We start from the raw sequence: 15699 nt of genomic DNA, 5'->3' as shown, positions 1-15699 counted from the left end.
GTTTAAAATAATCAATTTATTGACAAACTGCATGTCCTAAAATGTAAAAAGTCACAGGGTATGAAAGGCAACTGTGAACGCCTTTCTACGTTCAGATATGATATCAAACCATTTAAAAAAAAATTCCCGTATTTATAGAAAAACTAATCAATACTTACAATATATGAAGAATGCAATGTCCACTTTACACTATGCGTTTACTTTTCACAATGAAATAAAAATAATCATGATAAGTATGATAAGCATCCTTCCTTCCTTGTTTATTTAAGATGTAATATATAATCATTATTCCTTTTTGGCGTATGATTAACTTCCCATAGCGTTGCGTTCAAGTTCATCGTCGCAAACCACTGGGGGTCTTTTCAGCATAAAGCATTCGTGATTTTTAAAGCTTGGCGGTAAATAAATATGTTTTGGCTGTGAAGAAGTAATCAAGAAGTAATACATTAGACATCTACATCTATTTCGTACTTCCTGTGTTATTGATATTACATGAATATTTTTAAAAGTGTCTCTAGCTTCTGTAAAAATTTCCCTACATTTCATATTGTATTTAATTCTTTGAAATTGTTACATAACGATACTTTTAAAATTTAATATGCAATCGACACTATACCAATATACTTAGTCTACCTTTTTATGATATGGGGTTTCATGTGATTGTCCTCTTGATATAGTAGTGCACATGAGGAATTAAAAATAGATTGATATCAATCTACCAAACCCAAATGACTGACATACCCTCTGTATTACATGAGCATTATCGTTGGCCAATAGTTTCTGATCTACAATGTTTCCCTTGCAATATTGGTATGGATAACAGTTCTACTTTCTTGATTATTCAAAAAAGTAACGTATATTTTAAATTTTATCAAATTTTCTGTTCATTCTGTGTCATTGAAGGTACCGAAACAAAACAAGCAGAAAGCTTGACATTATGTAGTATATCTTATCATCCTACTTTTTAGTGGAAGTAAACAATAAACAACAACAACAAAAACCTAGATGCTGTCATTAGACATTAGCAATACCCGCACCAAGTGTTTGTCACTAAATAACACTTTGTACCAGTTTTAATTAGGAAGGCTACATGCAATTTCCGGTAATTTTTAAAAATTATAATTTTCATAAATTGAGATCTCATTCCATATACACATGAGCGGCCCTTTATGTACAATTTGGGGTTGAACTTTTTGCATAATTGCCTCCACTGAACATGCACAATTCAATCTGCGATTTGTTGACCCCAGGTCGCTTGTATATCTCCACGCTCATTAGAAAATTTTGTCTTGCAAAAATTCTTAACAGATGTACACGGGCCTCAATAAAAACATTTAAAAACAGTATAACAAGTTACTGACAATTTTTATACGTTATATTTTGTGGAATTGAACCATTCCTATATCCAGTTTACATCGTCGACATCGCAATATTGATCGACACCGTGTAGACATCGTGTCTACATCGCACCTCATATATCCTGTTTACATCGTCGACATTGTAGATATTACATCGAATCGACCTCGTGGCTACATCGTGTGCCTTCTTTCGATGACGATGTAAACTCAATATTGATTCAACATCGTCGACATTGCGATGGATGTCGACAATGTCGACGATGTTAACAGCAAAAATATATCGGCAATGTTTGCGATGTAAACTCAATATCGGTTCAACATCGTCGACGTTGCAATGTAATGTGATTTTTTAAAACACTTTTTACCATTTTATAAAACTTTTAAGACTCGAAATTATATTTTGATTTTAATAGATCATTCGACAATTAAGAAAAGAGTAAATGTAAGATTTTTTTTATCTTAAGCAATTTTTGAAGAGGGGATCTGAACCCCCCCCCCCCATCTCTAGATCCCCATCTTAAATTTAATTTTTCAAAGCTTATTGCACTGGATTTGTTTTATATGACGATATAGTGCAATACCAAGAGTCGTGTTGAATTAACTGTAAGATTTAAAAAAAATTAAAACCCTTATTCCTCTATTTCAATCGGTTAGCTGTGGTTAGACAATGCTAGATGTACAGAGTTTGTCGCAAGTCTAGTATTTGGTAACGAACACGTAGAGTTATCTTTCTTAAAATTTTATGTATCAATTAAGCTTACTTAGCAATAATTTTTATTCCTCATACCAGTATACATTTATATTAGTTATAGTTTTACAAATGAAAACTATTAGTCAATTTATTCAGTCAGAAATAAACAGTACAAGTAAGCTATGCATTGAAGTTGAGTTCATTTAAGTCCATGCCTATTATTATGGTCGCTTATTTTGTTACTTGAACTAATGTTTTAATCATATTCAAATCTATTATAACATGTACTATGACTATACCAAACATTAATACATTAAATAGTTAGAAAACTTATATCATATTAGATATTAGTACTATAATATAAATCACAGATCACTCATTCACTGAACAGTGTTTTGTGATATAAGTACAACGTTAAAATTATTCTGTTACATAAATAATTTGATATTAGTACATATAAAGAAATCTCTCTCAGTGAGTATATAACAAAATAAGATATGTCCACACTATGTATCTTGCATTTCAAGCAATGTTCTGGAAATCTCTCAATAATCTTCGAAGTTTGAAAGCCGAAGAAGCCAATTCAGTCTACAAAATAATGTGAAAATTGCAATTCATGAAATAATGACACTTTTTCATCCCTAACTCTTTTAACTCTTAAAATTCTTAATTTATTAGTGATTTTCAAATTTGATTACACTGAGTATGAAATTTTACATTTTGCATATAAATTTTACATATAAATTAGGAGTTCAACAGACTTTAATAAGATATTTGCTAAGGTTGTTATTTTGATGGTGTTGAAGACTTGATTACCGTTTGTAATTCTGTGTTTTGGGAGTTAATCTGGTACCAGCATGCTTTCTTGACGGAGAACTGGTTGACGTCACAGAGACTGTCGGGTTTGTGATTGTTACCAATACTATAAAACAAAATCATCTTAAATGCTAAACCGATCATATCTTCAATCATACAACAACAAAACAATGAAATGATATCGTCTTTTATACATGTATATTTTTGATTATTTTTTCAAATTTTGCTTTTTGAGTTCTCTGATTACTTTAATTTCATGTTGATTCCTTAGCGTGACTAGCGTTCCTTTCCTAAAGAGAATGAGAGAGGCATTTTTTTTATGGATAAGAGTTAAAAGTATAAATATTATAAAACTCGTTTTGTATACATGTAGTTCACTGCCGTCTCGTAAATTCAAAATGTAAATAAAATATCATTATGTATGGAAATATTGTACGAAATCATCTTTATTACAATTTTTTAAAGAATTATTTTAATGGCAACTTATTTTAAAAAAAATTATTCTTCTATGAAACTAAGTGTACAGAAGGAAAATCAAAGTACTGAGAGTACTGAAAGACGGGGTCTTGAAAATTTGAATTTGTAATTGTCCTGGATTTCCTCGAATATGCTTCCAAATTTTATGAGTTTGAATTAGTTGTTACAATCTATGTTAATTCGGCTTTTTTTTTTTGCAATTGTCTGGTACTATGTCTAAATTTTACTCAACCCCGGCCTTCATAATTGTAGAAAATTGACACAACGGTATTTTATGTAAATAAGACCCCAAGGAAATTTTTTAAAAATTACTACTAACCGGGAAAATCAAACAACTATATCAAAGTAGATAATTTTAATCATTTATATTAGATTTATTAAATTTTTTTATCCAAGGGAAAATTCACAAGTCGGACGGTATCCGTGATAAAAGTTTTATGAAAACCCCGAAAACACCAAAACTGCTGAATTAACAAACAAAGTGAACATTTGTATACCGATAACAAACACAGGCACTTGACGTTAGAAATATTTTTTTACAATAAGATTCCAAGAACTTTGACAATAAAAAGATTTGTCACGGTCGCCATTTTGATTTTAAAGACCGACTTATCTGACACGATTTTCTTCATTTGCGATTCATGCAAAATTATTAGGTAAAAATAAATCCGTTCGCCACTTACTACTTTTTTGTGTAAACTCTAGCATCATCTACACGAATTAAGATACAACCGTTCCTTTCATTAAAAATAATACTCCGAAAATCAGAAACATAAATAACAGAGATTGTCAACTCCGGGACCAATCTCACTTTAAGAACTACAAGTGCAACAGCAATCATGTATAAGTCATTAAATTTGAATCTGATAGTGAACATGAACATGAACCTGTAAATATATTTTAAGCATGTTTTATTTATGAAACATTTACAGAAACTCTTTATTTAGTTTTAAAATTACTTTTTTAAAACTTATTGACTTTTCACAAAGTAATGGTAATGCATTACTTTACTCATGTAATGGTAATGTAATGCATTACTTCATGAAAATAAAGTAATGGTAATTTAAGATTTAAGATTGTATATATTATATGATGTATAAGTCTTCCAAAATGTATAATCTATTATAGATTTTGCTTACAATGCATTGTTTAAAATTTAAATTCAGTTTAATCAAATAAAGAGCCAACGAACGAGAAGGCAAATTCAGATTTGTTTTTATTTTCTCTGTACAAAATTCCTTAAGAGACGAACAGCAGTCATGCCGCAAGTAGACTGGAAGCCAATGAAACACCTATTTAATTTGTAAAACATCTGTATAACACGTCCCGATTTTAACTTTGTTTGCGCATGAAGTTTGGTAGTATTCAGGTGAAAGATTGTCAAAATAAAATTTACAACTTTTCTAAAATGGCACATTGCGTTTGGGAACTTTAATTTCGATTCCACCATCAACCTCTTCTATTGATTAACGAGCTCGTACACCAACTGAATCGTCAACGTCGCTGTGCATTCAGTTACGTAACTTATTCCACATTTGAACCCGAGCAAGAATATTTTGATCAATAAAACTATTTGTTTATTTTCTAAATAGAATTTTGTTTATACACAGAGGACTTAAAAAAATGTAATGCGTGTTTTTATGATGCATATTTACTGAAATGCATGAAAACTTTCTGCACTATTTTCTTACGCGTAGACTCAATTCATGTGTTCTACGCGTGGTTTCCGGTTTGAGACTTCGGCTGACAGTAAACCAATAGACGGGGTCACGTGACCCCGTCTAAAAATAAAGTTAACAGTCTACTGAGATGAATAATCACTTAATTCTTCCATAAAAATTCTTGAAAACACGCTCGATATCATTAAAAATAAACAAAATCTTAATATGTCAATTTTAAATCATGTTTTTGCATGCTCTTATGAACTTTTTCTTTCAGTTCAGAAATTACCTGGACATTGTTGACTATTACATGAGGCTGTCTGCAGGGAATCGCCGATACACGATAGTCCACCATTGGAGGGGGATGGGTGATCACATGACCTGAATCTGACCTGTATCCCACCTCCACAGGATTTACCACAGGGCGTGAACTGACCCCAGGTGCCCCAGCCGCCATTTACTTTCGCGGAAAAATTAATTCGTTGAATTAAAAAATCTGCTATACAGTATATCATAGAGACATAACAAACAACACCTCCAATTAGTGTACATGTATTTGACTCGTTTTTTTGTTTAAGACAAGTTTATATACCTGGGCATGTGTGTGTGTTACATGATCTTGTCTCATTCCTTCGACTTTGCCTTCCACATGGATTTACTTTAATTATTGTTCTGGACTGTGATCCATGCCCACAAGTCACACTGCAGCGACCCCATTCTCCTACATTAACACTGCTCGAACCTGCATGAAAGATATATTCTTAAATGAAGTATGCAGTAGCATTTAACCTCTTTTTGTACAATTTTGTTAGTAATTTGTCATTTACACAATTAATAAATATGGACATTACATGTAGTAACAATATAGACTTCGAGGTGAAAATACTTACTGGATCTTAATACATTCTAATTAAGAAATGCACTTAAGGCACGTAGCAATGAAGATGCGCGGGGGGGGGATATACAATTATAAATTATGATTCGAGGTTCGACCTTTGGAGTCTATAAAGTAAATAAAGCTTTCAAACCTGAACATTTTACATAATTTCCCATTACAGGGTAGCCACTCCATGATTGAACAAGATGCTCATCCGAGGCGCACAGGAACGCTTGTACTGGTGAATCTATATCGTATAAAAAAATACATATGTATTAAAGTTTGTTTTAACTGTGACTTATGCAATATTTATTTAAACATATAATAGATCTATTATATGATTCGTTTAACGATATGCCTCATGTAGAGTATACAACACATTCAAATTCAGATGGCTCAATTCACAAAATGATCTTTTTATTGAATCAATGAAAATGAAAAAAAAAAAGCTGATTTAAATTGGTTGGGATGCAAATGACAAAAACATGTATTATAAATCGTGAAATCGTAGTTCAACAATGAGAAATATTTAATAGAAATATTCAATATATCATAAAGCAAAAAGTTGGTGTTCCGATGAACAACATATATTTCAAATTCTTGTAATGATTCTACTTACCGGTTAATATCGCCAATGTCGTAAAAATCAATAGATGTCGCAAAATTGACTAATCCACGAGGGAAAATTTGATATTCAAAGTCAAATATTCATAAACACAATTATTTACAAAGCGAGTGGTCGAACTGACTATAACGTAATCAGTCAGTATATATATATATATATATATATATATATATATATATATATATATATATATATATATATATATATATATATATATATATATATATATATATATATATATATATATCTTTCCTGTAGGATGAACTTCCTTTTAGAGGTTTTAAATTCCCATTTTGTTTATCAAATAACTTGTACTATATAGATTTGCTATTCTGGAATTCACTTTCTATACGAAAGAATATTTTCCGATATTTCGCGAGACAAAATAAAAAACACTGTAAATTTTATTATTGATATATATCTTGTTAACATCCCATGTAGAATGCTTGCTTCCGCAGTTTTTAGAAGAACTTGTCAACTTGCATGCTGATATATGGAGACAAGTGCTTGATCGCCGGCTTGGCATCTCTCTTTGAATCCAGCCTATGGGGTGGTCAATCAAACTGAAAACTTGTTATTGCTCGCTTTCGAATTCATTTCACTTATCATCATGCTTTTTAACAGAGAGAGTTTTCTATCTTGTGTGTATTTCCATTATTATTCATGAAGTGTAAATTGTTCAAAATGGATGGCTATCTCAATATGCATATTACTGACTAATTCATTGCGGGGAGGAATTTTATTTACTAATTTCAATTTGACAGTTTATTTTCACTATTTTCTTATCAACTCGTACGTGTAGCTTTATCTTAACAAATAAAACCCTTTGCCTAAAAATTCATTGTGCCAAGTTCAATTAAAATTGGCTCCATGATTATGGAGGAGAGGAAACAAATGTTAAAAAAATATCAGATGGGCAGCATGACAATCGTCGGACAACAAGTTCGTCATACTGTTAGATATTAGGACTTTATACAATAATATTAAAACTGATAAAAAAATAAACATTTTATCATTATCATTATATAACAAATTAAAAATGTATACACACATAAACTTAACATCTTCTCGAACCATTTATATGTTAAAAAAAATATCAAAATGAGAAAATACTAAATATCTATTGATTACTTTGGTCAGCTGTGTCTGTGTAAGATTGTCAAACTAAGAATTGAATTTGCGTAACCTTAATTTTGCACACCGATTTGTGGATAAAATGCTACCTGTACATTGTAAATTAGACTTTCTGCATTTGAACTTAGATAACACGCTACGAAGTTTTCGTTCAGTGAGTTCATCCAAGTGGGTAATAAACCCCCCCCCCCCCCCCCAATGGTATGATATCAATGAGATAAGGTATATAAGTTAAATTGGGTTCAATTTTGAGCTCTCTCAGGCATATACATTGAATATATTATATTGCAAAATAGTGAATTGCCAAAATTCATAATAGCATAACAGAAAATAACCAGCAATATGACAGTAAAGAGGATTTATAGTTATGGCACACGCGTGATACATATAAATATACATACAGTATATATATTTTTTCAATTTACGGATCCTTTCTTCAGACTTACTACATGTAATTCATGTATTTATTTTTTCGTGGGAGGTGTTTTTACTTAATATCTCAGGAATGCTACATGTTCGTGCCATAACAGCTGCTATATTCACAAGGAACTGGTCAACTATGAATGAAATCTCTTTCTTTTTATTTGGCGATAATACAACCAATGAGATTGGTATTCATATCCTTGCAATATTGTGGAATCATTTTTATTTGTGGGGGTCAATATTCTTGAGTAGCCTCTTAATTTTCCTGGTTCGTGGAGATAGTCATTAAATGTAAAAGCCTTTTTGATTTTCAACGGGAAATATACAAAAATACCCAAAATTTAATGTTTTTGATTTCTTAAATAAAAAAATACATTTTACATACAATTTTTATTAAACCTTTACTTAGCATTGAGAAAAAAAACAAAAAAAACAACAACAACAACCCCCCCCCCCCAAAAAAAAACAAAAACAAAACAAAACAACCAAAAAACCCAACAACAAAGTTTTTGATTTCCTAAATAAAAAAATACATTTTACATACAATTTTTATTAAACCTTTACTTACCATTGAGAAAAAAAGCAAAAAAACAACAACAACAACATCCCCCCCCCCAAAAAAAAAACAACCAAAAAACCCAACAACAAAGTTTTTCTAAACCGACCAGCTCATGAGCTAATATTTGCCCGAAAGTTTCTTGAACATGTATACCCCCAGATTGTTTGATATAATTTAATTACAGTAGTTATTTTTGCAAACACAGGAAAAACAGACAAAGTCTTACAGTCTCTAAAAAGTATATTGCTAGAGCTCTCGAGCGCTAGAAACTACGTTAGTCTTTATCACTAGAATTCGCATGCTCGAATCCATAGTAGGGGATTCTGGGAATACTGAACTTCTGTAGATAAACTGTACCATTTGAATTTCGTTTTATCATCTTCACATGAAGTTTTGCGTTTTATTGTAAATGTCAAAAAGTGACGGTAGCTTAGGTCTAATAATGCATATTATAAATAACTATCTTTATCTTAAATTCCTTCAAGCTCGGAAAACAACCTCGGATATGTTTTCCGAGCTTGTCGGAAAGGCCCGAGAAAATTACGATTGCGAAAAAACAGTACCAATGGTTCTTGAAAATGTTCACCTCGAAATTGAAATTACAGTACATACATAATGATTAAGGCACAGTCAATAAGCTATGCTGTTGCCGATGTGAAGCCCACTCTAGATTCACAATTAATTCTAAATATATTAAATGAGACCCCACTCCAGCACAATTCCAGTACACACAAATTAATTAATCGATTAAAAATAATTAACCAACGTTTTAGAAATCTGCTTCTGTGTTTTATGAAGGCAACAGCGCTAGCACACCAATCTTTTAAAAAGATAAGCTTGTAATAGTTTAAACTGTTGGTCCTAGCTGGCAAAACCGTAAAACAAGTGCAGTAGATTTTTGTAATATTTATGGTTTTCCTCTCCTTTTGAAAAATACGAGCTTTATATTTGTACTGAAGCCACCAAACCATCAATTAATCGAACGCTCTAACTTTTTTTTTGACATGGATTTCTGTGCTTGCTCGTACGTTGATTGACACAGTGGTTATACAAGTGATCGACAGCTTAAGGTGGTACAAGACACCTGTTGATATTGATGTGGATAAAAGATCATTATAATCAAAATACTTTCACCGTTTTAGAATTTTAAAATTCAACAATATTTGACCCAAAAATGGGTTCAAAAAATTTTTGAAAAGGGAAAAAATTACAAAAGGCCAAGCGGGATACGAAGTAATAATTTACAGATGTTCCATAGCTAAAGCCCATACTCATTACGCAACGATGTTAGGTGACACTGTTAGAGGTAAACAATTATATAAAATTTTACTAGATTTTATTGTTTATTTTGATGGGATGTACGTCACTGTATAAAGTTGTCCCATACAACTTTAATTGTTGACGAAAATATCTGATATATCCAATTCTATCATTTATTATTCAGCGTTGATGAAATGTAAAAATATATATTATGTAATACGTGTATTATACTTTTTTAAATATATGAAGTTGTTACGAATTGCAGAGGCATATAAACAGTTTTGTTTTTAGATAAAGAATTAAGAAGAAGAGCTGAACAAACTATAAAACAATTCTGATAGGATCAAGTAATCAATATGATACTTAAAAAATTCAACTAATGAACACTGTCTACAAGTTATAAGTGAGAAAAACTACCTTTGTTTTGGTGAAAATACTTCATAAATGTACTTGAAACATCGCAGATTTTTTTTTTAAATACGTTTTGATTGGTGTGTTTTTTTTACAACATCAAAATCAAGCTTCAAGTTTATTTATTTTCTCAAACCACACACAAAAATGGTACACAAGGTACAAAACATAATTGTTCCCAACAAATAAAATAACGATCAGATGAGGATGTGTACACAAAAAAAGGTAAAAAAGTGTAGATAACACCAATATATACATATATACAAACATGAAACAAAGAATCTAAGGGCAGACGTTTCCAATCCCCAAGGCAACGTAACAATGTATTGGGCGGTAATTCTCTGGTGATGTGGAATCACCTTTGTTTTTGTATAAGGATTTAACAAAATAAAGTAAAAATTGAATTGAAACAATGCTACTACATGTATCTAATATAGCAATTAAAATTTTTTTTATACATTGAAGATAAAAATATTGACCAGGTTCATACGATATGTTCATTAATTACATTGCCATACAATTTTCAACTCTTTCTCCAATAACAAATAAAATCTGAGAATGATTGTTTTATATGTCACGACCATAAAATATTTAACCCGAGACACAATATATATACTTTTCACGAAATTAAAAATATTATATGACACCTGTACTACAAGATATTTCTTTACGTTTAAGTAAAAAAAAAATCTAAAAAAGGCTTTTTCACTTATCTCCACTTTCCTTACATACATGTATATACTTGTCAAACTATGAGTAGGACTCAAAGAAAAAAGATCAAGATGAAGTTCCCCCAAAACCTCACATCGACTTTGATCCAGTGATGACCACAAGATTCTGCTTTGACTCTAAAAATGAAGATTTAAAAAGAGAAGCCAGAAACTAATTCCCCTGGAGGAGAGCTCTTGAAGAATATAGAGGGCGGCCTTCAAGAAGACATCGAAGTATCAATCACAACAGTCATTTATTTTAACTGCCTTAAGAAACTAATTTTTTTAATTAATTCAATTCCGTTCATAATTTAGTTGAATGTATTTTTTTTTTGTAACAAAAGTTCACTCCTAAACAAGGCGACCAACACATATCGTCATTCAGACATCAGCAAACTGTTGGACAGATAGCAGTATGTTAACTGTTTAAAATCAATTTTTTTCCTTTTTCCATTTGGATATTTTTATAATTTTTTATACAGAGATCTTTAAAGGAGATTGATACTGTCTACAAATGGCCATGACCATCGAGCATTCTTAACATTAAAATAATTCAACATTACATGTATCTAAATCTAGGTAACTGACAACATTTAACTGTTCTATTCATGAGCTCCTAAGTCACTTTGAAATTTTACTAAATATTCTTTTAACAGGCAACCAGAGAGTGGCATCTGGATTCAGACGATGTCAGATATGGTTTACATCGAACGTATTCCGATCAACCGCCACAAGAATCTTGAACCGATATTTATTGGACTAGACTTGGTCCTTGTACCAACTGACCAGCCAGCTAATAAACTGATGCAAAGTGATACATGTTTATGTCCCCTTTTTACAAAGAAAAACAATTATGAAAAAATCATGAAAAATACATCTCATATTTATAGATTAAATCAAAGAAGTGGTCAATAATACCAGTCTATTGCTGTTAATTATGTGTAGTACACACTTCGTTGTTGTGTTTTGTATTTATGGTTGATGGACCATATTTAAGGTGAACGTGATGGACCTGTGTTGTTGTTGCTGCTGCACGTCGCCTCCAGATCCATATTACATAGAGGTATTTAATTTTATTTTGGTATATATGCAACAGGCATATTTCGTAATCTTGATACAAAAAAAAATAATCATCAGATGCGGGGTACTACATGTAGCTTGCATTTCTTCTTTTTTCAGAAGAAAGAGAATTACCAACGAGCAACTAGGCAAGAAATAAGAGAAAATGAAGAAATCAGACCAGAAGACCAAAACATGGAGAATATTTCGTTAAATCACAATGCTAATACGGAAGAAGAGACTACTAGTAAGCCAAAACGTGTTGGGGTACATCAATACTAAAATATTTTGTCAATATTGTCAATTCTTTAATTTTTATTCTTTTAACAGGAAACCAGAGAATGGCATCTTGATTCAGACGATGTCAGATATGTTGTACATAGAACGTATTCCGATCATCCGCCACAGGAAGAACCGATATACATTATTATTTCAAATAATTAAAAAATGAATACAAATATATATCCCCTAAACATGTGGCGATTTTTAAGAAAAGTGTAAACTTTTTTTTATAAGATACATAGCAGACAAGTGTACAGTTTCAAGATAATATGTCGACATATACAGATAGATATATACATTTATGTCCGTCCAACCAAACGTTCTCAAGATATTTATTGGACTAGACTTGGTCTTTGTACCAACTGACCAGCCAGCTAATCAACTGATGCAAAGTGATACATGTTTATGTCCCCTTTGTACAAAGAAAAACAATTATGAAAAAATCATGAAAAATACATCTCATATTTATAAACTAAATCAAAGAAGTAGTCAATAATACCAGTCTATTGCTGTTAATTATGTGTAGTACACACTTTGTTTTGTATTTAGAATGGCTGGACCATATTTAAGGTGAACGTGATTGACCTGTGCTGTTGTTGCTGCTGCACGTCGCCTCCAGATCCATATTATATAGAGGTATTTAATTTTATTTTGGTATATATGCAACAGGCATATTTCGTAATCTTGATACAAAAAAAAATAATCATCAGATGCGGGGTACTACATGTAGCTTGCATTTCTTCTTTTTCAGAAGCAACTACATGTAGGCGGGAAATAGGAGAAAATGAAGAAATCAGACCAGCAGACCAAAACATAGAGAATATTTCGTTAAATTACAATGCTAATACGGAAGAAGAGGCAAAACCAAAACGTGTTAGGGTACATCAATGATTAGGGTACATCATTACTTCGCTATATTGTCAATTCTTTAATTCAATTTTCTATCTATAACAGTTTAAGATCAATTTAGAATTATGATACTAGTAATACACAGAGCACAGCTGAGGAGAATGATTTTGAAATTCATATTTATCATGTAACATTTTTTTTTCAGAGGATGAAGAGGATAAGACGATTTTTTAAACGTCTCTTTTGCTGTACAGCAGGATCAAAGTACAATTTTAAGCTTTGATAAAAGTTTGATTTTTTATCATCTTTACCAATCTGCACCCTAAAAAGAAATGTTACTTGTTTGAATTGCTAAAAATATCTTTAAAGTCCCTGTCACTCACACCTTCCTCACTCTCATGGTAGGTTGAGGTCATACTGTATAAAGGGGAAATATTCGCCCCCGTTATATTTTCGTGCTTTTTGTTCCCGTTGGCTGCGGGCAAAATTAAGACATGTAGGATCATATAGGTACATTTTGGACATCCTGGAGCACATATTGTATATGTCCCTGTTCTCATCTTTGATCACACATGGTTTATCTCCGTTAGGTCATTTTGGAGCACACAGAGTACATCTCCTTGTGCTCTTCCCGTAGCATCTCTTTGAGCTGTAATGTGTAGACGTTGTAGGAACAACTGTAGGAGTAGACCGGCACAAATAAGTTTAAATCAGAGCAATCCTTGGATTATTTCCATTTTAAGCAATGATTTCTGTCATTTGGACTGGTCCCTATCCCAGTTTTCTTCACACAAAGAGACCTTCAGGGGATTCACTTCTTTGGATGTCCTGTTAGCACCAGATGTGAACTTAGTCAATGAAATCAGAAATATTTACATTCAGTGTATATTCTTCTTATTTTTGCATTGAAAATCAGAGACGTTCAATTTCCTGTGAATACATTAGCCTATTCATGCGCTATTAGCACAAATGTAAAAGTCATCACGCGTTTTGAGCATAATTATTTGAATGTAAGATGAAAAAAAACCCGTTCAAACTTAAATAACCAATTTACTATGTACTTATAAAAAATCATATCTATTCGTTAATAAAAAAGATTTCTCTCGACAAAGTCCGTATTCTCCGTCTCCCGATTGATCATTCAACATACAAGCGTATAAGTTAAGCTTACAATCAATTCATTAAACAATTGCATTTATAATCATTGTAATAAAAGTTATTAGTTACAGTTTATAGTATCCCTTTTCTTAATTTTAACTTGTACGTTGATCGAATTCAAAATCGACGCCTTTTGAATATCTTACTTCCGTCCGCCCTTTAGATATCTATTGCATATCTAAGGCAGCAGATGCAGAATGGGGATGATTTTATTAAAGACATTTGAAATGCACCGTTTTGGTTGAATCGGTTGTAAGCTAAGGTGTTGAAACATGGATCAGAGGACGAAGAGAATCGCAAAAAAATTTTATCGATGAGTTTTAAGCAAAAATTTCATCTGATTTGACAGTTTGAAATAAATCCAGATGGCGGCGATGGGTACTATGTGTATTGTTAAGTATAGGGTTTTATTAATTATGAATTTATGAGGAAAATATATAACGTCAGGTGCTATGATATTTATATGCATATCTTAAAACAAAGATGCCAGATCCAAAGTAACTGCCCGCCCTACACTTTCCGCCTTAACGTTATGTAGTCAATCCGCGTTCTTGGTCACCCTTTTCTCAATCTGGAAAGTTCTATCCATCAAAACTTAAATTGCACATTAAAGAAACGAATTGGCTCCTTATATTTATTCAACATTTCTCATATCTTAATTTCTATCAACACACTAAATAAGTTCCCAGTAAATATATTCACTCTTTACGTAATCCGTCAACATCATTTCATTGAAAGCATGTATTTTAATGTAAATTCCCACTGACATGGATCCACCAAAGCGTGTCCATCATCTTCTTATCATTTTTGCTATTTTGGACTGGTTTTTCGAGAATGAATTTCAAAGTGGCTTTTTAATTCATTTCACAATATTTACTTTTTAAAATTATCGCAAGTAAGCGAATAATTGATGATTTAAGATATGATCTGGGGGTTTTTTTGCATGATGTAAATTGATTGAATAAGGAAGAATTTTTTTAAATGTGGCATCTGCTTAAATGATTTATACATTTTATTATACGGATTGAAGGTGACTTTTCAGTTTTGCGGGAAGAAAATATGATTCATCCCAATGTGCTTACCTGAACCGATGGGGGAAGATCTTTCTCAAGTTTCCGCAGTGGTGACTTGGTGATCCTCACTTTCCTTTTTACTGGAACATCTGACAGTCGACGGAGTGAAAGATACCAGCCTTTCAACTGCATATCATGGATGGTCCTCTTCACCAAGTCTGCATCAAAGTCATCAAAGCTTCATGCAGGGACCAGGTTATTTCTTTGGAACAGGGACAGGAAAAGGTGCCTGCATATCCCCCACATCCATCTGCGCTGGGTTAACGTGACAACTTT

The 15699-nt window shown here is 31.9% G+C and overlaps 1 protein-coding gene and 1 pseudogene across 2 annotated transcripts; one reads left to right on the top strand and one right to left on the bottom strand.

The window, feature by feature from the left end:
• Positions 1 to 2389: 2389 nt before the first annotated feature.
• Positions 2390 to 6647, bottom strand: LOC128178387 (ectin-like). Of its 2 annotated transcripts, none has more exons than XM_052845520.1 (6): positions 6500 to 6647; positions 6032 to 6127; positions 5596 to 5745; positions 5293 to 5463; positions 2866 to 2971; positions 2390 to 2637 (listed from the first exon to the last, which is right to left on the bottom strand). In XM_052845520.1, exons 2-6 carry the CDS (start codon positions 6054 to 6056, stop codon positions 2595 to 2597), a joined length of 495 nt encoding a protein of 164 aa, XP_052701480.1. In that variant the 5' UTR covers positions 6057 to 6127; positions 6500 to 6647; the 3' UTR covers positions 2390 to 2594. The 2 variants fall into 2 exon arrangements, with proteins under 2 accessions (XP_052701480.1, XP_052701481.1); XM_052845521.1 differs by having other exon boundaries at positions 2866 to 2944.
• A 3792-nt stretch (positions 6648 to 10439) lies between these two features.
• Positions 10440 to 13475, top strand: LOC128176811 (uncharacterized; annotated as a pseudogene).
• The last annotated feature ends 2224 nt before the right edge of the window (positions 13476 to 15699 follow it).

Source organism: Crassostrea angulata, chromosome 3 (assembly GCF_025612915.1).
Source record: "Crassostrea angulata isolate pt1a10 chromosome 3, ASM2561291v2, whole genome shotgun sequence".
Lineage (NCBI taxonomy): Eukaryota > Metazoa > Mollusca > Bivalvia > Ostreida > Ostreidae > Magallana > Magallana angulata.
This window is presented reverse-complemented; position numbering and strand designations above follow the sequence as displayed.